Source organism: Callorhinchus milii, unplaced genomic scaffold, assembly GCF_018977255.1.
Source record: "Callorhinchus milii isolate IMCB2004 unplaced genomic scaffold, IMCB_Cmil_1.0 Scaffold12, whole genome shotgun sequence".
Classification (NCBI taxonomy): Eukaryota; Metazoa; Chordata; class Chondrichthyes; order Chimaeriformes; family Callorhinchidae; genus Callorhinchus; species Callorhinchus milii.
The window spans coordinates 19,939,103-19,966,330 of NW_024704753.1; the positions used below are offsets into that span (position 1 = coordinate 19,939,103).

The following is a 27,228-nucleotide window of genomic DNA, read 5'->3' on the forward strand; positions in this document are numbered from 1 at the left end:
TACCCTGAGCCATACACTGTACCTGCCCACCCCACAGGCATCGTCCCTGCCCACCCCACAGGCATCGTCCCTGCCCACCCCACAGGCATCGTCCCTGCCCACCCCACAGGCATCGTCCCTGCCCACCCCACAGGCATCGTCCCTGCCCACCCCACAGGCATCGTCCCTGCCCACCCCACAGGCATCGTCCCTGCCCACCCCACAGGCATCGTCCCTGCCCACCCCACAGGCATCGTCCCTGCCCACCCCACAGGCATCGTCCCTGCCCACCCCACAGGCATCGTACCTGCCCACCCCACAGACACAGGAGTTAGGATTTGTGTAAAAACAATGGGCTGGTGCTTTCATCTAGTTGAGTAAAATGTACGAGGGGAGCTATACCACCTTCATTGAAACAACAAAGACCATGCAATGCACAACCCTTACCTTGAGAGCAGTTCTGGTGAACACTGAAGCTGATTAAATAAATGCCCAGGTCTCAATGTATCTACAGATTCAGACACTGACATAGCAGGAGAGGGGCCGGAAGAGATGGGATTGTTTTAAAGTACAAAGTGAATTTCTAAACATTTTTCAATGCAAAATATCAGTGGGTTACACAAGTAGCTGATCTGATGGCTTATGTCAAAAATATTTCAGAAGCTTTAAATATTCTACAGACCGCATTCCCTCGACACTTTGAGAAGTTAATGGGAACTGAATGCTGAAGGTATTTCCTGCACATTACACACAGGCACAGGTATCACTTCACGCAATGCTCAACATTAACACTGTACGTGTTCTGTGAGTCATTCCCAATGTCACATTTTTATAAGCGTTAATAATTAATCATTAAAGTCGGGTCAAAACTGAATTGAAATTAAATCATTGGTAACGTTTCACATACGTTTTACTAAAGAAACATCCCCCGCTGCAGCTTTTGGTGACTTGAGCCACTTAGTATAGAGCCACACAGACATCAATCAACAAGAGTCAACAACAAGAAGTTACATTTCTATTGCGCCTTTCACATCAGGAGGACAAGGCATCAAGCAGTTACATATCTGATCAATTGTGTATAATAAATTCTGGATCCTTCCCTCCAAGATCTTCAGGAATGTATGACCTAACGGAAGCTAACAACAACAGCAGCAGCAGCAAATACGTTTGTATAAATCGCAGTAAAAATGAGAAAGCTGCTTACATTTCCATCCAGGCTGCATAGACTGAGCGCGTCTTCATCTCGCTTCCTTTGCTTCCTTTTCTTCTGCAAACAAAACCATAAACAATTCAGTCAGACCAGGGAACAGCAACCTTTCCCACCCAAGTTGATGGTTCACATTTCTAGGATTGTGCTAAACACTCTAGATACGGAATATTATATTCGGAATTTCTGAAACATTGAGATTAAACCTAGATAGCAGTGGAAATTTTCCTCCATGGTTTTACTTTCTCTCTTTTCCTGGACATATCCAAAACTCTGCTCCTCTGTATATCGATCACCCTTGTCAGGCTCCACTTCACCCCTCACTGCTAAACCTCAACATTTCCTGGCAGCGTCCCACCTTGCTGATTGCCTGGCCCAGCCTCTGCCCACCCACTCTGTTTGGCCAACTTGGGCTTGTGTGTATATATCCCCTTTCCCCCCCACTATCTAACCTCTGGGACTCCCTTCGTCTCGTCCCCTCTCTATCAGTCTTCAGGTCCAGTGTTAAAATCGATCTAGGAACATAGAAACAGGAGTAGGACATTCAGCCCCTCAAGTCTGTTCCGCCATTCTATTAGATCCAGGCTGATCTGTACCTCAACTCCAAATACTCGTCCATATCACCACCAACAACAAATTACATTTGTATAGCGCCTTTCACAACATATCATTTGATACCTTGACCTACCTCAGTCCTTCCGACAGGGTGGAAAATGGAGACTGTTATTAGGATTATTATATGGCAGAGGATGAATATTCTGGAGGATGTTTTGCTCAATATTTTCAGGTTCAGAGTAATTACTGTATCCAAATTTTGCCCCCCGCCCTCAAAAAGAGATAGAGTAGTTTGGGTGCAATCCATAATTGGGTAAGTTTCCCCAGCGCAGAGGAGCAGACTTTAATGGGACGAATTATTGGTTTGTCCTTTCTTTTGTAGCTGTCATTCATACACATAATGGCCCCAAGCAGCTCATGCCTGTGGACCTGCATTCACTGCTGAGAGTGCGTTTATTTCTTTACATTAAAGAATAGTACTCTTGTTCAACAGTGGAATACAGTAATGCCTGTGTTCAGCCTTTACCTACAAACTGACCTCTCGCTCCCTCCCACTTTCCCTGATGTCTGGTTACAGATGCAATTGGTAGACAATCAGGAGAAGAATACCAGAGCGCAGAACAAGATGGGGGCGGGAACTTGAAAGGAGGGAAAGGAAGAGAGGAACATTTTGAAGTGAGTGGAGGAGAAACAAAAGGAAATGTCCGGGCGGAAGCTCACACTTGTGTACGCGTAAATTTGGGCAAAAGACATTTGCTGATAACATGTCATGTCTGGAAAAGTTAGATAAGATCTCTCTCTCGCTCTGCATTATGTGTGAGGGTCATATCGTGACTGACATCTGACAATCATTTAGTACATTCAGCTCAAAATAGTCTCTCGTTTTCTGCACAGCAACAGGATTGTATTTATGCCACAAGTGCAAATAGCACAGAATATAGGCAGCTAGTCATGAGCAGATGAAGGAAAGCAGTAAACTAACAGGTCTGTTTAACATCATATTCTCCTGTTCCTAAAACAAACTGAGCTGGCTCACAGAATGCTTTGGGTCGGCTTAAACCCACAACCTCTATTAAATAAACTGCTGTTCCCACACTTGCTCCTATTGGGTCAATCGCTTGGGGACTTTTATTGGTAGATTCGGTTCCACGTCCTTTTCAAGAGTTTGCAGATTCCAGCAAACAGATCATGTGTTTACATAGAACTCTTTATGGAGCAATGTAAGGTAAAGGTGAGCACAACACCCAAAGGCGCAATGACAGGATGAGATAGCGATTACTGACAATAATGCTCCTTCAAGTTTACCAGCTTGTCTCTCACTTCACTTGGGGATTGTTCGGGTATTGAAATCTGAACAATTAGGATTCCAGTGAACATCTCGTGCCTGCGGCAAACATGCAAGTTCACTGGCTGCCAAAATGACAGGAATGTACAACCACAAATGAAAGTCTCCTCGGATGCCTCTTAAACTCAACCTCAACAACACGCAACAACTCGCCAACAGCCCACACGTCAATCCAGGTGTGGCCCTGCAATAGCCCAGAGGCCTCTGCATGTCCAACCTCCGATGAGTGCCCGCCCCAGTCACAGCACCCCCCTGTGGCTGGGGAGGACCTATGCCTATCTCGCCACTTGGGATAACTTGACCATTGTGTTGCCTAGTGCATCACATCACACAGAATATAGACATGTCATCATTTCTTAACAGACTTTATACTCTATTAAAATGATATCGACACGTTGACCTTTGTACAGATCATGATGAAGGACTTCAACTGAGTAAATTCATATTTTTTGACTTTTCCACCCATTGTCAGCAACAGATCAGCAACTTCACAGGGTAATGTTTACTAACCCACCCCCCTCACCCCACACACATACCCACACACACCAACAATTGTAACTCAACTTCAATGCTTAGCGAAGAACCTCTTACGGTCTAGTGTGACATTTCGATTTCCTTGTGTCTTCTCCAAGACGACCAAAGAAAAGGAGGCAATCACCCGATTGGTCTGGTCTGAATCCAAATCCCAGCTCTAGAGGTTTAGACACTCCTAATGCCACCACCTGACTCCCAAACCTCCAGTCTTTACGCTGCTCAATACTGGCTAATAAAAATCAAGAAGATTTTGAAAAATGACGCAACCTTCATCAGAAAAATGGCATCTGACAAATTCCTCTTAAATCCCTCCCTCTCTCCAGTTATTGGGGCTGTGGTTTTACAAATGTGTAACGCAAGCACCGTTCTGACTTGTCGGTCATTTGGCACCATCACATCGGTCCTTGTGGAAGGTAAGAGCTGAAGGCGTTTGCTTTTTTTTTAACAGTAAAGAAATATCTTGGATTCCACGATGTAGGATTGGAATCTGGTTTCAGAGCCACAGGGAAATCAATCCGTAGAACTCGACACTAAGAACATCCAACCTCGCCTATCTGTACATGTGTCATTGCCTCAAAATACCTCACTGATGGCACAAACTGTAGTCAGCGAGCCACAATCTATTGGTAGCATTCTCTGAATAGTCGTGTTTACTTAAAGCTCTGCTAAGAGCAGAACTGATATTCCACCAACATTTTTAAACTCGTCTTCAAGACAGACATTCTCAACAATATTATAACTCTGTGGCATCATTTGTTCTAAAAGACAGAACTCGTCTGATAGTTTACAATTGCATTATTTTTTGATAAAAAACAGCCAAAGTCAATTCTTTAAAAAAACTGTGCCTTTCACTGCTCAAATCACAAAATGTCGGAGTTTATGTTGGTTCCTGGGAGGATAACATTCCACAAGACAGCTTAGAAGGAAATTACTGGAATTTGAAATGAAAAGGAATGAACGGTGAGAGTTCAGGAGGACCCGAGGACCCCAGGCGGAAAGTGTCCATCATCAGGGAAATGTCAAACCCAATTCTTGGGGTGTGAGCGAGACCCTGATCTCTTTCCACGTGTCTCACAACCATCACCAGTCGTTGGATTGGGGTCTGCAGGCTGTGTCTGTGCAACTAGATTTCAATAACATGTGCAGAAGTAAAAACACTGCCCTCCCCAGGCTGGTACCTGGACTGTGAACCTACTGCAGGCCACTGGGCACCAGTGTTAACACAACACAGGATAGCGATAGCAGAGCCACAGGAACAGCTCACGCTGAGGCCAGGGCACAGCAGTCATTAGGGCTCAATGATGGGGAACTGATAGCCTGGGAAACTACAGCAGTTGACAAAGATTACCACACCTCCCCACCCCACACGCTCCCCCAGTATTACAATCGATTGGCAACCTAGACAATGTGCTCAAGTCGCAGTGTGTGTGTACAGGGTTTGTGCATGTGTGTGCATGCGTGGGTTTGGGTGTGTGTTGGGTGTCCATGTGACCTTTCTATAGGAGAAGGGAATATTAGCAAATAAAAGTGGGAATTTACTAGCTACTGAGTGTTGCTATTTACTGTGGCAAACTGCACCCGGATGAGAAGCTGAATGAATGTAGGGTTACATCTTGACCTTATCCTGTATATGTCACCATTATCAAATGTTACACCTGTAGTTTGGTGGCAGGGAGCAAAGCGGAAATTTCTGCAGACACCACCATCAGCGAGGTGTTGTAATGGCAGTAACACAGCGAGATTGCTGACTATTCACATCAGCACAGAAGTCAGGAGATATTCACCACTTCTTTGCTGCTTTCAAGCAGTTTAAAATGTCCCATTGTAAGGTACCAATTGTACCTTAGGTCCCATTGTAAGGCACCTCAGGCTCTGGCAACATCAACCTCCATGGTTGCACACTACAACTCACCAAGCCAGTCAGGAACCTAGGTGTCTTGTTCGACCCTCAACTGTCTTTTCTCCCCCTCATTCAAGCCATGACCCGCTCTGCCTTCCCTCACCTCCGTAACATCGCTCGACTCTGCCACTACCTCACCCCTCAGGCCACTGAAACTCTTATTCATGCCTTCATCACATCCAGGCTCCACTATGCAAATGCCCTGCTCGTCGACCTTCCCAACTCCTACCTCGACAGGCTGCAGATAATCCAGAACTCTGCAGCCCATGTCCTCTCCTGCACCAAACTCCGTGACCCCATCTCCCCCCCTCTCGCCCGACTCCATTGGCTCCCTATCCTTCAGAGGATCCAGTTCAAGATCCTGGTCCTCACATACAAAGCCCTCTATGGTCTCGCCCCACCCTAACTTTACGACCTCCTAACCCCCTACCAACCCACCCATTCCCTCCGCTCAGTCGGCTCTTGCCTGCTCCATGTCCCCCGACCCACCCGCCCCACCATTGGCAGGAGAGCCTTCAGCCACTCTACCCTCAACCTCTAGAATTCCATCCCCGAATCACTTTGCCTCGCCCCTTCCTTAGCTTCCTTCAAGTCCCACCTCAAGACCCTCCTCTTCGACCATGCCATCAGCCACCCCGCTTCCCTTCCCCAACTCGGGTCTGAAATCCTGTAATCTGTCCAGCACCTTGGGACGTCTTCCCAACATGGAAGGCACTATATAAATGTAATCTTGTTGTTGTACCAGCAGGCTGAAAGCTGACTAGACTCACACCCCCCCACCCCACACACACACAGCTAAACCACATAAGGTGCTGATTTGTGTAAAACCACAGGCCAGTTCCTGTTTTTAATCCGACATCAGCAGTACTTCATACTCTATTGAAAGCGACAACCTATTTGGATTCATTCTTGGTAACAGTTTCCTTCATTTGTTACTGTTCTTTGAAAGTCGGCATATGGTCATTGTTGAATGAGTACAATGAGCACACTGGGTGCAGCCTGACTCCATCATATCATTGAGCTGGAGAACACCCAAGTGGGAATGCACAAACCTCGTTAACCCACTATCTAATCTTAATACGAGCTGCAGCTACGGAAAGTCAAACAAGGTTAATTAACCGTTACATTCGTTCATGAACACCATTCACTCAGATAACAAAAGTAAGTTTCAGTGATCTTAATCTCCACATATTTAATCATTGCATTTTAAATCTAAAAGTTTTACATTTATTTACAAAATTTACAATGCCCTTTTATGAGTGAACGTCCCAACCTGAAACCATTTATTTATTGACTGATTTATTTGTTTCTTTGTTTGTTTATTTATTTAGTAATTAACTAGTGTTATTATCATGCAGTTGAAGCTGCCCAATATCAATACTGTAGTAATGTTTCTTACCTGATGCAGAAAGAAACAACACCACACCATGAGGTAATTGTGAGTGTTTTCACCAGCAAAAGAAAACCAATGCCCAATACCTTGGACTAACATATAGCAACTGCAGACACACATCCACACGCCTTGCCTTGCCTTTAATTGTTCTCCTCCAAAAGCAGCCGGAGCTAGAGGAAGTGACCCCAGCCAAGCTACGCTAACTGTATGTAGAGCTAGACTACTGTACAGATGCTCAGCACAAAGCGGTAATGCAATCTGTGTTCTGCCAGGTGTCTCCTCATAGTATCAATGCTATTTCTGTGCAGAAAAGCAGTAAATATCCTTCCTTTGTTTCACTTGACCGACCAGACCTGCACAAAGCAAATTAACCTGCTTGAGCTTCTCTTAAAGCACTTTTTTTGACAAATTAAACAAAATCAACCATTCTCCCCATTAGGGCTTTAGTTTTCAAGGTTAATAGGCACTGAGTTAGATGAATACCTGCCCTTCCCTTCCCGCTTTGCTTGACTGCATGTGGCTCCCACATGTAAAGCAAACTTTACCCAAGTTGGAAACGATGGTTCTGATTCTCCCCAGTGACTATCTACCCCTCCAAGTCCTGTTGATGAGCCAGGCTGGTCAGTCATCTGTGGTGATTTGGAGACCTTTGCTGATTTTTGATTGCAGAGGTCTCCAAATCGCCATTGCTATCCCAACATTCTGGACTATGTGCTGCTGGGAGCAGGTCATTCTCTCTATGGTTAGGAGTTTGGAACGACACCAAACCCTATTGTCCCTGTATTTCCTTAGATTATATTCCATGCCGCAAAGCTCCTGGGAAATGTCTACCAGATAGCCAGGGACCGCTCCAAGCTATAAACTTGAGCCACAGTCACATTGCAATGTTAACAATAATAGACCTGGGAAAGGCAGATATCTAACATGTGAGAACAACAACTTGGACTTATATAGTGCTCTCTGTGCAGGGTAGCAACTCAGAGAAGGCAGGATTAGAATAGCCCGCCACCTCCCAACTGCAGTAAGAAAATCCAAAAAAGATTAGATTTACTGCTGCATGTGAAATAACAGTCAGGTTCAAAATGTTCCTGGCTCAGTTGGTACACTCCAGCCTCTGAGTCAGAAGGGTGCAAGTTCAAGTTGCATATCAGCACTTTGAGCCCATAGTCTAGACAGACTCTACAGTAAGAGTAACAGTGGAGGCTGCATTGTCAGATTTGTGGTCATTCGGCAGAGATATTAACCCATGTTGTCTTCCTGTTGAGGTGGATGTTAAAGACCTTGTGCCTCTATTTGAAACGAGACGTGAGTTTCCCCAGTGGGGCCAACAACCCCCCCCCCCGATACAATTGGTCACTATTGTGGGACACTCCTGTGCACAGATTGGCTATCATGTTTACCTACATAAATAGTCACTACACTTTACTCTGAATCCTGCAAAGCACTTCGAAATGTTCTCCTCACATGAAAAGCACTATATCAAACGCAAGGTTTATTATTATTATTTAATGTGTGGTTCCTGTGTATTTTGTAGGTGAATGATACAATATACATCTATTTATTTATATGTTTTTTTTGCTGTGTTCTCCGCTACTTCTGTAAGGAATGTGGTAAGGAAATTAAACATGTCACAGCTGCACCTGATGTTCCATAGTGACCCATCTTTGTTTCTTAAAGGGTCTTCTTCACCACAGCCCAGCTCCACAGTAATAGTCAGATTAGTTTTCCGCATCCCCAAAGGAAACAGGCTGTCAGGAAATGTGCAACACAATGAAGTCTGTAAATCAAGTGCAGTGACACAGGATTGAGAATGGCTGGGTTGGGAAACACTACACAGACATGGACATTCAGTGCCCACAAAGTAAAGCATATTGGAGTGTCAGCCTAGAATATGAGCTCAAAGCCCTTGATATTGGACTTGAACCCAAACCTTCTGACTCAGAGGCAAGAGGCCTGACACCTGATGGGATTTTCCTACAATAAACCTATTTCATCAAAGTTGCTAAATTTTTTTGCTAGAGAGACTTTCCCAGTCTATTCTCCGCACACTGTACAACAGCCATGCTTTATTTCAGTCAGTGGAGTGGTAAAGTTTACTTGAGGGTTAGAGCACCCGATGTCTGCCTGTGATCTGAGCTCCTGCCAAACTACCGCAGTAATTCATCAGAGATTTGCTGCCAAGATACAAGACCAAACAAACAAATCTTAATAGCCCTGTAACCAACGCTCCCCCAATGTGGTTCTTGCATCCCAATAGCTGCTGCTAGCAAGAATAAGAACCATCATTTCCAACTTGGGTAAAATTTGCTTTACATGTGGGAGCCACATGCAGCCAAGCAAAGCATATGTTGCGATGACGATATAGGCCGCTCATTTTCATTGTTTATCTAATTGGGAACAGAGGATAGGATTGGCTTTTGTGTATTCTGTTTTGCCTGGATTCAGACTCAAGCCCAATTGGTGAAAAGTCAGCCCTCTGATAAAGCATGCCACCCAACACATATAAACTGCCAACTGTTTGACTTCAGTAATTCAAAGTGGCGCCACTTAGCCAGAGAATGTGCAGCCTTTCCCTCCACCCAGAGACACAATAACAGCCCTATAACAGTCTCTCACAAGCCGTGATCCTAACCAGAACTGAGCCTCCTGATGGATGAATGGACAATGGATGAAGAAAGCTATAAACGTTAAATAAAAAGAATGAAAATGTAAACATTTACAGTGTAACTGATGACATCATGTGCTTGCGTGCTGTCGGGAGATACTTTGGAAACTTCATTTATCCATAAAGCCTCACAATTGCAGGAAGCACTTACGCCGTCTGTCATTAACCCTTTGGTTATTTAGTGCCCTGTTTATACTGCTGGAATCAAAGCAATGTGGCTCTCAAAAGTACAGCAATGTGGCACAGGGGAAGCCTCCTGTAGGACCTGATGCCTTGACTGAATTGGCCGAGCAGAATTGCTCTTTGCCTCCAGCACAGAGTGAGTGCATCAAGCAGGATTCTGCCTATTGAGGACACATTGCTTTGGTGCAGTAAACAACTATATGCTGCCAGTCAACATACTGGACTATTTTTACAACATTATAAACCAACGGAAAGCTGTGAAATATTGCTCAAAGTTACAGCAGAACAAGAAGGGATCCTTAAAATATAACTGCTTTGTAGACATTACTATTCAGTCCAGAGCAGACCTCAACCATTGATAAAGTTAGAAACAAGCACAGAGCTTCAGGGGATTGTGGAGAGACTGTAATGAATAGCATAGCTAACCCACTTTAATGGCTATGGAATCTGTTTCAGTTTTAAATGGTTAACAATGAACAGTGAGGTTCATCGCTTGTCAATTGGAAAACAAGGTTCTTGCCCCTCAACCTCACTACCCCCCTCAAAAAAACTCCCTCCCACACCACATTGGTTTAACTTTGTACTTGTGCAGCAGGACATTAAGCTTCAAATTTAAACAAGCAATTTACTTTTTGCTCACGACTTCCAAACAGTTTTCAATAATCTTCAACATCTGTCATAAACCCATCAGATACCGTTCAACTGCATCAAATATACAACAACAAAACTACATTTGTAGAGCGCCTTTCATGTCGGGAGGATGTCCCAAAGCGCTGGATAGTTAGTTAGTGTTGAAGTAAATTTGTAGTTAGTGAATTGGTAGAAGTTTGTTTTATTTTGTGATCCATTAAGGAAACAAACTCAGGATTCAGATGGAAGGATGTGAGTTGGGTAGAATGGATACTTGCTATTTGTAGCTCAAAGCCCTGACTTCCAACTGTGCAATGCCAACCGCTGTTAGCACGAGGCTAAGCATGGTGTAACACATAAAAGACCAACAAACCTCAAATCTAAAATTACAACCATATCTGAACAGTATGTGAATAGTCTCTTCAGAAAAAATATACAAAAGTTAAAAGTTTTAGTGAAAAAGTAATTCTGGACGATATTATTTTCCGCGGTTGGTGACTATCAGGGACTCTGAAAATGTACTGTGTGGGGAACAACAACAACAACTTGTGTTTATTTAACGCCCCTCACACAGGGTAGCGTCCCAGAGCGCTTCACAGACAGAACCTTCATATGTGGGAGGAAATATTAAAGGGTATGAAGAAAAGGCAGAGAAATGGAATTAAAAGATGACTCAATAAACTAGCATGATTGGCTCGATGGCCTGAAATGGCCTCCTCCTGCTCCTAGGACAATTTATCAGCTGTTAGCCCAGCCTGAGGGGAAGTCTGACACTTTAGCACTTGTATTTTGTTTCAAAAAGAATTGTAATTGTTTTAAAGTGGCATTGGATGAGATTAATAAGATTAATAAGCAAAGTATGGTTTAGGGAAAAAACAGTTGATTTTGTTGAAATGCAAAGAGTTACAGACATCAACAAAATCAATTGTTCACTTTCTCCCCCATACCCAATAATAGTAAGTGTTTATTCAAGTACATTTGGAACTAGGAAATGGGCGGTGTAATGGGTTGGAACATTGACCTTTCACCCCGGGGACTTGCCTGGTTTCCAATCCCACGCAGTCATGTTGGGTTTTTAGTCACTGGCTTTTAGCCAAAGCCGTTCAGACAATCCTGCCCCACGTCCACAGCATAAAACCACTCCTGTAATGTGTTAATCGCCCTGAGAAAGGCCACAGGGACAGCGATGTCACACCGCTCCATTAGGAGACACACATTCTCCCAAGGTTTACAGAAAGTCATCAAGTTGGAAGAGTGTGAAGGGAGCTTTGCTCTGCCTCTGTCCAGCGACAACTTGACCCTGGCACTTGGTGGCCACAAATAGAGACTTATTCATTTCAGCAACAAAATAAAATGAACTGAAATCATTGGGAACGAGTTAGGCTGGGATTGTATAAAGGTTGAGCCCGACTGATTTTTTTTCTAGTTTTATAAAAACATCTCTGCAGTAACCAGCAACATCTTATTTACATTAACTCCAGCCAGACTTTTAACCATTCAAAAGGTGTTTATTACCAACAAATTTCCCAAAGGCGATTGCATATTGATTTGATATTGAATTTTTTCAGATAGATTGTAAATATCATACTTTACAACAGTCTAAACAAGTAATGAAGTAGTTAACCATAGCGTTTTAAACTATTGATATTTTTGTGGTTTTCCCACTGAGATCTATTTGAGCTTCTGTCTCCCTGGCTTGAGCAGTGACAGGCACAAAGTCCATCTAAAATTAGACACTGGGTCTTGTTTCACACTGCGCTGTTCCCCCTCAAAGGCTTTGAAGTTAAATTAAAAATTGTAACCGAAAAAAGGAGTATTGGCTCCTGTCTGTGCGAGTACATCACTGGTCACTAACACTGTCAGTCCAGCCCAGAGTACCTCAGTTACCAGGGTGGGAAGCACTGGCCAGAGAACCTGAGCTGCGATTGTGCCCCGCTACAGCTGATTGGGGGTTTAATGGACTCCCAACCACCATGTTATAACGGGGGCTCGACTTTATAGACAACTAGGAGGTGGGTTGGAGTTTAAAATTTGGCAACTTCAAATAAGATTCCCTCAATAACAACAACATTACATTTGCAGAGCGCCTTTCACCCTCAGTAAAGAATCCTAGTGTGGTTTCCTGGATAAACATTAGTGTCATTCTGACCCACAGGGACTACACTCCCAGAGTAAACTGTGGTGGAGTGAGTCCCTGCGAGTCTGTGTTACCTTCCTTAATTAAAGATTCCTATTTGAAATCACTGGGATTTAGACCCTAACCTGCCAATGTGGGGTGGGGAGGAGGTGTTGAAGAGATCAACAAGTGGTATATAAAAAAAAACTCAGCAATTAGAAATACTGTACTCTCTCCATGGCATGGAAAAGCTGACTGTTTTTGCATCTCTGAGTAACAAGGGTATTGCATACCGGAGAAAGTGAGAGGAACAAAGCCTTCTATCAACATAAGGTGGTCGCATGGTGCGAGTCATAAACCTTCACACCAGCCCCACACGTGAGCTAAGTTTAGCCGTTCACCCCCTCCCGTGGGGGACTCTTTTTGCACAAAGAATTAAATGGTTTCCATTTTGACTACTTTGTGCGGATCCTTTGCATAGTGATGAACACATGAATCATACAGCAGCTATACATACAAACATGGAAATGTTCCTTCTGCAAGTAGGGGTGGGAGGGGAGGGGGTGTTGTGGAAGGGTGTTGAAATTTCAACCTCACTAGAGAACATAGATCATCAGAAAAATCCTCTCTGCTAGGATCTGCTGAGAATTTTTTAAAGTCAAATACACAGTATCTAGCATTAAATATGTTTGTATAATGAAGCATTACACAGTATCTAACACTGCTTCATCAAACTCCAAGCTCCACAGATAAGAACATTGGAGTAGGTTACAACCCACCACATACCCTCCTGCTGAACAAAGTCATTCCAAGTGGAGAAGCACTTACCCCCTTGAGATTCCAGCCATTGCCAGGGGTAAAGAGAGAGAAGGCGCTGCCTTGGTGTAAGGTCGACCTGGAAAAGAACAAAGAAAAGATACACCTGTTTACTGTTCACATTCAGAGCATTTTTCAGTCATCAGGTAACCAACCTGAGGTTTACCAACAGTCACGCTTGGCCTGACAAAGGCAATAGGCCTGGCTGGCATTTCCTTCTGCTGAAAGCCTGGGATCAGATTAAACACAAAGGCACCAGGGAGTGTCACAGGGGAGATCCAATGGGAATATTCACAGAGAACAAATAAAAGGGCAATTCTTAAATACAATTTACATTCATTATTTTAAAAACAAAAATATGGTTATTTTTCTAATATTTTTCCCAGCAAATCACCAGTCATAAATAAAACATTTGCAAAATTCCACATTTGTTAATGTTTAAAAATGAAAAAATTTCTCTAATATTTCATGTTCAGGTGGGACTTAAGTAAGTGTTTGGCTTATTGTCTTTGGGATCACAGACAGAAAGATTTGTCAAAGTCAGTGAACCTTGATACCTCAAGAGATTTGCACAATGAAAGAGGATTAAAATGTGGCTAACAGAAAGGCCAAATTAAACGTGGCTTATTTCCCAGCATGAGTACGCAAGCTTTAGAGTTGTGACAATCTTACACAGATTTGCTAGTGGTTTTACCTACACCATAAATACACATCATCCATCAATCATTTCCAATGGTTAAATCCTCCCGTCTAGTCCATCAGCCTCTCTGAAACAACATTTTAATTATGCTACGAATATTTCAACACAAAGTGCTGTAAAGCCAAAGGACTTACCCTAAAGGCATCAATCGCCACATTTGGTTTTGCTATTTAATTGAGTTGCCATTTTGTCTTGTAGTGACAATCAGCTGCTTTCAACAATCCTCAGGGAATAAAAAAGGGCAAATGGGAATCTGCAAAGTATTTATTTACTTGGAGATGTTCCTCTCCACTTACAGTCTAGCCCGGCACATTATCTCACTGCCCGTGTTCTGACTATTGGGCCAAGTCGTTGCTTTGGGGTTTAGGATGTTGTCTGTTCACCAGCTGTGACAGGAGCCGTTAGGGAAGGTCTTTCTTGTAAACCATATCCATTAGGAACTGCCCTGAAGTGCTAGCTGGCAAAGTTTTACACCTGCCCAATTTTGATGGCTTCATACTTGAGTTGCTGCCTCAGATGGTCTTTCCCAACTAGATGCTGAACAAGGTAACGGCCCACACTGAACAACAAGCAGATTGAGCCATTAAGAAACATGGCCCTGAAGAGCAGACTCAGATAATGATAGTGTGAGGCTCTAACAGAATTTAAGCAAAAAAATCACAGAAAGCAATTCTCACAAATTAATTTATCTTCCACATAAGAGCCTCCAAAGACAAACTGGATATTTTTATAGACCAAATAAATCTGTGGCAGTCCATATTGCTGTAAAACTGCACTTATATGGAAACTCTAGTTTATACTGCAAAGGATATACTGTAAATGAAAGATGTCCAAACTAACACAATGATTAACATTTATTGATGAAATAAAAACACAGCGTAAAATCAGGTCACTTGTTCGAAGGATGATTGTATATATGAGTTCTTACTCAAAGGCACAAAGGAATTCAATTATACTGCTCGGAAATGGGAAAAAATATGCTCAACCCTACAGAAAGCACGTTGAGAAAGCCTCTCTGGAAATGGTTACAGAAAAATAAAGTGCAAACAAAAGAAGAAATACGGCCATGGAACGTTCCACAAAATGAAGCCGATTCATACAAAAATTACACAAGGTTTCAGCTTGACTGACTTGTAGTAAAAGGTGCCACAATGTAAAGAACTTCTGTATGATTTACAAGCCAGGGATTTCCTTCTAGTCAAAGTAATGAAAACAAGGATAGCTACACGAAGAGGTGTTGTAAATGTCTCGGGAATTTTACTGCTTCCAAAAGAAAACAAAAGCCAATGAAAGGGTCAGGTTAACAGTTATCCACAAGTTAACAACAAGCTGTAAATCTAGTCAGCTCCCCATCTCCCCCCCCCCCCCACCGCCCCCCACACACAAGGACATAATGCACAGCATTCTCCCCACATCCAGTACTTGGTTAACAAACCGTGCGTGTGTTTTACACGTGCATGTGTCTGAGCTTCGAGCAAACATTGCAGTGGAGGTTGCTCACTTGGAACTGGTTTATATTCACAGATCCACAGCCCATCGAGTTCCTCCACAGACCACACACATTCTGCCCCATTCCGCCCATCTAATCTTTGCAGGTGAAATTCCCCACAGATATTCTCCGAAGGTTATCAAACAGAACACCAGAATATTCATCTATGCACACACTGTCATCACTGGCTTTACTAACACAATTCCCTGGAGCTCGGTGAAACAGCTTAGTTGAGAGTTAGCTGATAGCGCCAATTTATTGTCTGCAGTGACGTGAAGTTAGATACACTTTCACCGACCTTCAGATGGAAGAAAAACCCACATAAGAAGTCCAACACTTCACACGTTTGACAATAATAATAATCCTTGTATTTGATATAGAATCTTTCATTTCAGGAGAATGTCCAGCGCCTTGGGATGTCCTCCCGATGTGAAAGGCGCTATACAAATGTAATCTTGTTGTCTCAATGATTTACTGTAATGTGCAGTGACTATATATTTTGAAGATGAACTCAGCAGCCAATTTTTGTGCACAGCAATGTGCAACACACAGCCTTGAAGTGGGTGATCAGTTGTATCGGGGAACACTCGCTGGGAACACTCAGCAGGTCAACAACAACAACAAAATTACATTTGTATAGCGCCTTTCACGTCGGGAGGACGTCCCAAGGTCAGGCAGCATTTATGGAAAGGAAAGTGAGTCAACGTTTCCAGTTCATGACCCCTCATCAGAACCTTTGTTCATTAGATGCTGCCTGACCTGCTGAAGGTTCCCAGCGACTTCTGTTTTTGTTTCAGATTTCCAGCATCTGCTGTATTTTACATTTTGTGTCATGGGGATTGTTGGCCAGGACCGGGAGAGAGAAACCCCCTTTTCAAATAGTGATATGAGATCTTTAACATCGACTTTGAACAGGCAGATTGGAACCCGGTTTCTCAACTGAAGGAAGTCACACCTCCAGCAAAGTAGTGCCCCCCCCAGCACCTAATGCTGTCATCTTAAATGCTCATTTTTGAAAAAAACGTTTATGGTCAAAAATCAATGGAATGCAATAGTCATCAAAATCCTTGAAGAAACAATTTTGTTGATAGAGTGAATTACCACTGCAAGTAGACATGTTATAAACAAACCTTTTTTATATATATATATATATATAATATATAGGCAGTGTAGTTTGATTATCACAACACTGAAATGATGCTCTTGTTCAAGGATTAGAATTGTCTCCAAAGATAATTTATTATAATCATTTATTGTGAGTGTGCTGCGCATTAGACAGACCATATATGGTATCAAGTCTCGCTACACAAAATGCCACTGGATGATGTTAAGATGATGATAACTAAGCCACTGTCAAAAAGAGTAGTATATAACTCTCCAATAGTGGGTGTGAAGATGTTCCCACATGTGTTGGGTAACTATCTTTTGCTTTTATATAAAGTGCAGTTAGAAGTCTCCAGCCCACACAGGCAAACCATTGAGATTCTCAATCTGACTCATCTCAACTGTTCTGCCCACAAGACTACAGAGCATGGCTTGCTATTATGAATCTGTGAGGATGGTAATGGAAGCTGTTTGGTGAAGATATGCTCCGGGTGGTGGTGGGGGATGGTGGGGGGGATGGCGCTGAAGTCACTATCGTAAGGAGCCTGGCACCTCCACCTTGTAACACACAATGCAAATCCATCAGTATAATGTAAAGCACAAGCATATCTGGAATCTGGATGAAAGTCCTTTCAAATGTCTCCTGGTAAAGTGATTGCACCAAAGTCCTTTCATACGTCATGTGGGGGAAGGGGGGGGAATACTCTTCACCTAATGGTACTCGGCTGGATATCGGCTGGATATTCTCGTAATGGAGTCAGTGCTTGTGAAGCAAGCTATCAGCACTAATATTATTTATGCTCATTCATATGAGTTACACCATCCTGTGTTCACTTGTCAACAAGGTTTCCAAAACATTAGCAGCAACTTGTGCCTCTTGGTGACATAGCGACTCAATATCAAATACTCCTCTTATTACAGATGATAGCCTGATAGATGGTCTGAGTCTGAGTCTCAGCTGCAGACTGGTGTCTCTGGTGCTTGGCTGCCCGCGTGTTTGCGTTGGCTCCTGGGCTCCTCTGCCAGTTAATGAGGCTGAGAGTTGGCTTCACACACGTTTGGATCTCACTGAGGCTCAGCTCAAAGGTTGGCTTCTTGTGCGTTCTCCTGTCCCAGCTGTGTGATATGTGGAGAGGTAATGTGAATGGACATTGCCTACACATTCCCAGGTCAGTTTGACATATCACTGCAACTTGTTTATTATCCTATATGGTGTAACTCTGAATGGATATAATGTGTGGATTTCTTTACCCAATGCATCTGAAGGCCTATTGTTGTCCGATGTCTATCTCAAGTTTTCTGAAATTTTAATCGTACAAAACTCGGACATTTTGCTGTAAAGTAGTCATAGTCAAGCACCTTGGGACGATGTGAAAGGCGCTACATAACTAGAAATGTGGATTGTGTTGTCCTTGTTATTAGAACAGGTGGGCACAATTCCACCAACTACTTAAAAGTTTGTTCACAAAGTTTCCGTTGTGTTTGACCTGTAACGAGAGTTCTGAACCAGTCTCCGTTACAAACCTAACCCACCATTCATCAGCCGTGATTCCACTGGGTCTGCAGCAGAATAATCTGGTTACAATAGCCGTAAAGGCTTTGGAGCAGGTTGTGTGAGGCAGCCTGACCTGCGCAGGGGATATGTGGAGCAGACTCTCAACCGCACAAGTCGCCATTGAGCCAATTAAACCAGAAATGAATAAGTATCTGCTTGAGAGCCGTGTCGGCGAGTTAGGAAAAGAGGGATGCAGCACAGAGAGAGAATATTCTGTGAAGTGCTTTGAAACGTTTCGAAGATATAACAAGGAGCTATATGAAATGCGAGGCTTATTATTATTATTATTGAGCCCAGGAAGGTGTTTATACTCCACACGAGCCTTCACCCGTCTTGACAAGCTGAATAGGTGGGTTACATGGACATGATCTACCTCTGGCCAAAACACTACATGACTGAGGCAACTTCCAGACACCCATATACAGAGCTTCGAATAATCTGATGCCCACATCAAACAAGGCTGTCTGGTCTTCTTTAGAAGGGAAATGGTTTACATTTGCGGTCAATCTATAAGGACTTTTTTTACTCTTATCAGAAATGACAACCAACGAAAGCAGGTGATTTCCATCCCTGCACCTTCTCTAACTTCATTTTCAATGTCTGTCGATTTACCAAATCCTAACTATCTGGTCTATTAGTCTTCCTCAGTATGAATACCTAATGATGGGGCCCAACTGATGCACACAATTATACACTGTTCTCTCACTTTAATTATAGAGTCGGATCACATTGTGGGAGAGGTGAGAATAAAGCCAATCATACTGTTGATTGTGTCTATAGAGACTTGCCCCAATGGCTCACCGGGTTTGCTCAGTGTGATGACAGGCGAGGCTCAGCTGTTGGTCAAACAACTCAGCGCTCATTATTGGCCAGGCTCACACATGAAGAATGGCTATTGAAGTGAGCCAGTCCCTGTGGGAACAAACCCTCAACACAAGGAAAACCAAAATAAAACAGAACTAAATGTCTTCAGGGGCGCAGGACAGAAAGAGGAAAGGGTTTCCAAATGTTTTTAGGTTAAGTGGACTAGAGATGAGACTCAGACATTGTGCCCAACACAGAAAGGTTTCCATACCAGAAACGCATTGCTTTAAGCTCCGATACTCTGCGTGAAACAGGAGGACGACGTGAAGTGCCTTCTCCAGTGTTTACAGGTCACACCTGAGATGACGGCTTGCTCCATGCTGACAAGCGGCCATTGATTTTCAGGTCATTGACCAACCAGTGATCAGCCCACGAAATATGCTTTACCTGAATCTTCACCCATTGTGTAGGTTTAAAAAAAACAGCAGTAAATTTGCACTCATTCATGAAACAAAAGTAATCTTAGTACAATCAGGCTTACGCCCATCAATCTGTTTCTCACTCTTTTCTCTAATCATCTCTTCGTAAAACAATAAGAAGTTCAATGTGACAGTAAGTGTGCGTGGAACAACCATGAGCTTGTGGCATCGCTGAATGGGGCTTGCGATGTGCTCTAGATGTCATGGCAACCACTGAGCTTGGCAACTTGTCTCTGGCTCCCAGCAACACTGACCATTTACTGCCACAAGAACCTTCTCTGCCTTTTTCCGGAGACCTTTTTATTGCTATTTCAGGCTCCAGCCAGTTTGTACAGCTCCACCAGAAATCATTAGCAGCATTGAAACTACAATCAACCCATTTCCCGTTCAATTAACAGGCCCTTGTCAACCCCAGCTTTACGGATCTGAGATTGAGTCATTGTTCACCAGCACAGGATGCTCAGGTACAATAAACAGACAAGGAACACACAGCACCAACTCTCTGGATCTCTCAACGTCCCGAGTGAAACTAGAACTGATCACGTCAGCTAGAACTTACTACAGTAGAGGCAAATGTCTATGATCACTAAATCCTTTAACAACCACAAGATTATATTTGTATAGCGCCTTTCACGTCGGAAGGACGTCCCAAGGCACTGGAAAAGCACTTTGAGTCATTTTGACGATGTGATAAGGTTCTATATCAAATGCAAAGATTATTATTGTTTAGCGGTTATTTTTATATTTCACTTAAATGAGTCGAGCACTCCACGGGCTACATTACATCTGGTTTATACACTTTTTATTCAAAAAATACTTTCGTTCAGGTATTCTTTCCCAATGATCCCAGCCTTTTGTTGAACTAGTTCCCTCTCCTGTGATACAATGAACTATTGGTGCTGTTTGTTGTTTTCCTACAACAGCTCCACTTGCCTCCTATTCCCATCTGTGTCAGTTCATACAGCAGGATTCAGTATGGAACACGATGAACAGATTTGATTCAGAGGTAACTGCACACATAGCACAATACCAGCGTTCCCAGCTGTTTATCATCACAACCTGATCAGGCACAAAGCAAGTGGATTTCATAGTACAACTGGTTCAACGTAGTCTCTGACTAGCCTCTGAGACCCTCATAAGTTCTCAACAATAAAAACCCTGGACTCTGTGGCTAATGAACAGGGTAAGGAACTCCTCTCCCCCGCCCTAACCTGGAGAACTGAGGGCAATTGTATTTCCTCAAGTGTTGTCCTTACACTGAGATCATCTAACCCAGCACCAACCCGGATCTGACCCTATGACCTTTCTGTCTGTAACAAGTCCACGGTTAGCAGTTCAACTGCATTTCACAGCTTTCAACCAAAGAGAACTGCCTAAAGCTGAGCACTGTTCCCATATCTGGGCAGCCTCTTCCGGCCTCTCTCTCTATCTCACACACACTCCTACACAGGATTCAGGAAAGTCACTGCTCCTCTGATCTTATCCCAAGCTTTCAGCCTCTCACTCTCCATCATGACCTTTCTGATCTGTTTTATTGGAGCTACTGTAGTATTTGCTTCTCTGAACTTTTCTCTCGCATTTCTTTTAACTTTGAATGACACTGCTCCTCCCTCACCAGATGAAAATCAAGATGTACTGGACCACATCCTACTCCAATTCATTCCTGCAACTCCTTACCTCTCCTTCTTCCTACAATCCACTATTTATTTGAGTTTCACAGACACAAATGATGTATGAAGCGAAGAGCTGTTTGTCACTTTTTGACCTCAGTGCACTAGGTTCATTCTTGCTATTCAGTGAAAGCTTTTTTTTGCATTTTAAAATTAATTCAATGTGAGCCAAACAATCAGAAGCAAAAAGGAAACAGTATTTATAGGGTTTATTACATCACTGATATTCCACAGGAAACACAGATCAGCATCAGCAATGTTACTCGTTCCCCAAACAGGTCAGTAATAAGCACAGACTATTTAGTGCTTACTATGGGGACTCCCTGCCGTGGCCTGAAACAAGAGTCAGTGTGTTGTTTTAGTGACCGAGGCTGACAAGGTGTAGCTCCATCTGTCACAATGCGTTTCTGACCTAAGTCTATCACAACAACAACAACTTGCATTTATACAGCGCGCCCCATTATGGAGGATAGCGTCTCGGAGCACTCGACTGCGGTCACAGCACATTATGTGATGAGCTCGGACATTCCAAACTGCACAGGGATGATTTGACTGAGAGCATCCAAAACACCCCTTTTACAAGATGGCAGAGACTTCTTACTGTAAATTGTTCCTCGTCTCCTCTTTCAGTCCAGATTAAATTAGACACGATCGGCTTTATTCACCTAAACACTCCATAGGAGGAGAAGGAAATAACCTATGTACCGGAATAAGGTATTTGCTTCCTTTAATATTCAACGTGAATCGCTAATGCATGGGTTCCATTGCGTTCACTGAGAAGACACTGATGGAAAGATGTTCTGTTGGATTATCGTGCCCTCTGCTGGTCAGAGACAACATGTCTTGAGGTTTTTTTAGTTAGTTTGTCAAAGTGAGATCGATATCAACCAAACAACACAGCTGACATTTACACGTTTTGACATTTTTAGTTCCTTAGTAAGTGAGACACGAAGCCAGCAACTAAATTATCCCCATTAATCACTCAGGGTTACCTAAAGATCCAAATCCAGGGAAATTATTTCACCTACATCAGGAACTAGTGACGCATCCTTACATTTCATATGTATGCGCTTTGGGACTCTATCCTGCACAAGGAGCGCTATATATAAATGCAAGTTGTTGTTGTTGGTGTTGATATGCACCTTTGTTGTTGTTGTTTCACGTCTGGAGGACGTCTCAAAGCACTTTACTGGTTATAATAATGTAATAATAATCCTTGCATTTGATATAGCTCCTAATCATATCTTCAAGACGTCTCTTATATCGTAAGTTGTAGGAACTGTGTATTTTGTAGGCAAATACAGCAGCCAATTTGCGCATAGCAATATCCCACAAACAGCCATGAAATTAATGACAATTTATTATTTGGGCAACTGTTGGCCAGAAGATCAGAAGGAATTCCCTCTATTTTCAAATATTGCTTTGAGATCCTTGGGATCAGCAACACAAGTGGGGACCATTGCTGATAAGAGAATAAACAGTGATGGAGAAAAAGAATGGATAAGAGGTCATGTCAACACAACCAGGAACACTGGGGGCTGAAGGGTTAATGAGCATGCACAGGACAGGATGTCATAATAAGAAATGGGAATTTATAATGGGGTGGGTGGGGGCATTAACTAATGGAGAGGGCTCCTTCCCTCAAGCAGTTACAAAAACAAACCTCCTCCACTTGAACCTTGATCATTGATCCTTTCTGCCGAGGGTAATTAATGTCTTCCTTCAGTGGAGTTCTTTATTTGCATAGAGTTTAACTCATAAGCAAGTCAAACAGCCACAGAGATTTGGGACGGGAAGAGTTTCCTCAGGCGAGTGCGACATTTGCAGTGGACAATCAGTATCCGAGAACTTCCCGAGGCTGTGGGAACTTCACTGCAAACTGAGTCAGCATCGAGGGCGTTGTGTAAAGACTCCTCCTGAGCAAACTGCTTCAGAATACTCTGACAGCTCAGATTAATTGGTTTCTCCTCAACGCTAATTTGTTTTTCCCCAACCTCACTGTCCCCTTCCCCAGCACATTGGGCACCACCACAACACATAAGCCACTGAGTGTCTGATCCTGTTTGTGCTGGTAATGAAAAGGCAAAGGAAAAGCAAATCCAGGGAAGTACAATCCTGGGGAAGATGTGGATACTGATGGGAACTGGAAGAATAACAACAACTTGGATTTATATAGTGCCCTCCTTGCCGGATGGTGTCTCAGAGCGCTTCACAGTAACGGATCCCAAGGCCGAGCCAGGGGGAGAGGGAAGAAGGTGACCAAAGGCGCAGTCGAAAAGAAAGGTCTTCAGTAGGGACCCGAAAATAGGAAGAGAGGGAGCGAGGCCAAGGGAATGAGAAAGGCAGTTCCAGAGCCTCGGGGCATAGTGACTGAACGCACGGCCGCCGAGGGTGGAGCGAAGGACTCGGGGGACAAGGAGAAGGCCAGACCTGGAGGAACGAAGATTAGCCTTTGCTATCAATAATAACTTGTATTTATACACAGCCCCTCACGTCTCGCAGCGTTTAGTGGTACAGCAGCTGTTCCACCCACTAATTCGGAAATGACTGAGCACAAAACAAACTACGTGAAGAGATTCCTATTTAGTTATATTCCAACGGCACGTCCTGGCCACCCTGAGATAGCATTGGGCAGAGGGTCAGAGAGAGAGGAGCTCAGAGACTTCAGAAACCTGCTGACATCTGCTGCTCACCTGACAACCTCCTATTTCCTTTCCAATAGCACAGATGAGTTGGGCATCACCACATGGTCGCAAGTGCAGGGCCAAGGATAGACACAGCAGGAGCGGAGCAGATCAGCCCTCAGCATGACAAGGGGTGAAATTACCAGGACAGGGAGTTCTTCCCAATTTGCAACCAATAACATCATCAGGCAATCTGTGAGCCAATACAGCACCAGACACTGACCTTAACCTTAGCAAATTGCCTCAAGTCACAAGAATCCAATTGGCACAGAGCCAGAAGGGCAACCCTCCCCCAGACAGGGAGCAAAGTTTCCACCAACTAAAATCATTGTGAAATGGAGCCACACAGCTCAATAATCTGCTGGAGGTCGGGTGGAATCATTAGACTAAAGTAGCTGAATTGCTTCCTAATTCCATTTTCCACCATTATTCAAACAGCACTAATTAGCTCAAGTAGCCCCTCAACCATGACACCAATGTCAAAGACATATTCTGTTCAAACATCCTCCACTCGTGTGCACAGCAGAACCTCAGCCCCTGAGAATTCCCGGCCTTTTTTTCCGATTCTGTGCTGTGGCACCAATCGTAGATCTAAGCAAATCGCTCAGAAGTGGTCATTTCCCAGCTTGTGAGGGAGATAGCTGCCTTTGCACTCTGACATAGTCTCCACCCTTCCGTTCCCACTTCCACAAACACGCTCTCCTCCTGGGTGTTGCTGCTGTAGCAGTAACTCCAGTCTGATGGGAACTTACAGCTCGAACATAACCAGGATGTTAGACTTGCTGACTACCAGCTTCTGCCTAGTGCAGCGCAGAGTACAACCATTGATTGTAAATGTGAATGAGCTTCGGTTTATTCCCAGTCACCAGTCAGCAGGATGTAATGTAAGGTTTGGGCCACAACTTTTTTCAAAAATAAAATAGTATTTGTTGGTTGTATTTTTGGTCTACTTCTGTCCACATGTTGGCAAGATGTTTATTTACTTGCATGGGGTTGTAACGCAATCAGGCCTTTTTATCTTCTATGTAGGTGGTACTCAGCAGGGGAGGGGGAGGTTTTAAATCAACTCGTCCACGAGTGTGAGGGGAATGAGCTCAGGATCCGAGTTCAATAAAGTTGTTTGAGAAATGCCTGAAATAAGCAACACAAAGAAAGTGTAATACATCATTGCAGATGTACATATTAGACCCATGTTGACAGTCCGCTAGACAGCTGTGTTTATAGTGGGTTACAAATCTGTGTTAACTTGACTGCTCTCTGACCTTTTGTGTTCATTTGAAGCACTACATTAAAGCTGCAGTTGTTTGGAAAATGAAACACATTTATTTTACAAAATCAAGTCTGGCTTCTTAAGAACTGAAGAATGTAAGGCCTCACTGTCATTGTGCTTGTGTTGCCTTGTGAAGTGGCCCTGTACAATATTGCCACTTGAACATTCCCCTTGGCTGTAGACTATAGTAGAATCATTCACAAGTTTGAGGGGGAGGAAGGAACTCGGGCAATTCTGCTGCCAATGTATCTCAGAAGTCATCCAATTTACACCAGTGCTCAATGAGAAATGGATCTGACATTAGCATAGAGGGGCAGGGACATCACAAAGACTGCTTTTGAACTATACCTGATCCAAATTTAGTATAAGATCAACACTTCAGCTAAGTGAAGGAGGTCTCCTCTGTTCATTGGACAGTCGTGGATTGAGTGACCAAATTATTTTATTTACAGTATTTATTTTTTCAAGGGATTACTCCCCCAGAAAAGCAATCTGCCAATCAACTAACAACCAGGTTCCTCGTTACTGCTAGATAAACAGAGGCGTGTGTGTGGAATAAGAAAATTTGCCTATGGTTTCGCCCTGCCCAGAATCGAACCCAGGTGCTCTCGCTTGCAAAGGCGAGTACTCTAACCACTGAGCTAAAGGATTCCAATTAGATGCAGGTTGGCAAAAGACAAGGCTTATGTGATTGTGTGTATTGGGTTCCTGCTGGAGATGAACACACTGAAGATCAGAAACGCTAGTGTTTGATTTTCCACAAATGAACAGAAATAAAGCATTTCAGTCTTCTCATTCAGTTTACATTTGTGGTGTTTCATTCACAGAAGCCCAGCTCTCTGTACAACTGTAACTGGCAGCAGCCAGAAGGAAAAGAGAGTGAGTGCCAAGCATTGCACAGGATATTTTTCTTAAGTGCTGTGTATGTTAAATCATGATTGAAGTGCTGGCCTACATTCTGTCAGCATTCAGGAATCTGGGAATATTTACAGCTCCTCTTTTCAGGATGTGTTTTCTCCACATCACCTGTTTATCACTGCCCTTTCTCTAATAATAATATTAATTATTAATTATTATTTCTCTAATAAGCTTCCTCTGGGTCTTGTAGGAAAACACCTTCAATATGTTCAATTTATATATAAAAAATAATTAGTATTTGTAAAAATGCTTTGAGTTCGTTTTCTTCCAGGAATTTGACCTCCATCACAACTGTACGCTGCACACAACAACCCTGTGACCCTCGCTCAGACCTGGTGAGACCCCACACAGGGTGGCTATGAGGTTCAGTGAATTCAATCAGATTAGGTGTGGGAGGGAGGGAGGGGAGCGGCTGCTCAGCAACTCAGTTGCTGGATTGTCTGATTCATGATCAGGAAACTCCACCCAAACCTCATTCACAGCCCTGACTGCCTTTTGACTTCAGACGTTCAGAGAAATTACGCTGCCGCCTGGGGAACCCAGTCAAGCACACTTCCATTGGTCGGATGGACAATTCTACAGAAACATTCAAAAAATAAAGTTGTCTTTAATTATCAGTTACACTAAGCACTTTTACTGCTGGAATAGAATCAGAATCACCCCCCGACTTAACTGCTTTTCATATAATTTGACAAACTGCATAAAAGGGAGTTAAATTAGTGAGAACATGAAATAACAAGAATGGAACTCTTGGGCAATACCCGATAAAATATACACCCAACAGGGACAGCTCTAAAGGTTAGTCAGTGGTTCACACAAAAAAACAAGTCATCACAATTTCCACTGGATTAATCATCGCAGCATTTCAATATTAACTGGCCAAACATTTGGGATTCAATAACAATCAGTCAGGCATTAGATTTAGGTCAACTAAACACGCAATGTTATTGCTGTCTGTACTGTACGTGGAGATGCAGACGTGATTCAGTGAGAGGCTCGAGGTGGAAAGCGAAGCAAAGCTGTAGATTCCCATCATTTAGTAAAAGCATCGATACAGAAAAGATTGAAAAGCATGAGGTAGACCCAGCCTGGCTTGGGAGGTAGCACTCTTACCTCTGAGTCAGAAGTTTGTAGGTTCAAGCACTGTGTCAGGACAGTTTATTCAGACCCATCTATATTATTAATAATCTTTGCATCGGATCATATAATAACCCTATAATAACCCAGCATTT

The 27,228-nt window shown here is 43.3% G+C and overlaps 1 protein-coding gene across 2 annotated transcripts in view; it reads right to left on the reverse strand.

Moving 5' to 3' along the window:
- arhgef3 (Rho guanine nucleotide exchange factor (GEF) 3) overlaps positions 1-27,228 on the reverse strand; it is a 97,042-nt gene that overhangs the window by 61,814 nt on the left and 8,000 nt on the right. The window contains exons 2-3 of one of the 2 annotated variants that reach the window (XM_042339589.1): positions 13,336-13,402; positions 1,184-1,246 (exon numbers count right to left, since the gene is read on the reverse strand). In XM_042339589.1, coding sequence (XP_042195523.1) covers positions 1,184-1,246; positions 13,336-13,402 — 130 coding nt within the window. Of the gene's footprint in view, positions 1-1,183; positions 1,247-6,919; positions 7,090-13,335; positions 13,403-27,228 lie in introns of those variants that run through there. The other variant, XM_042339588.1, reaches the window with a different exon arrangement.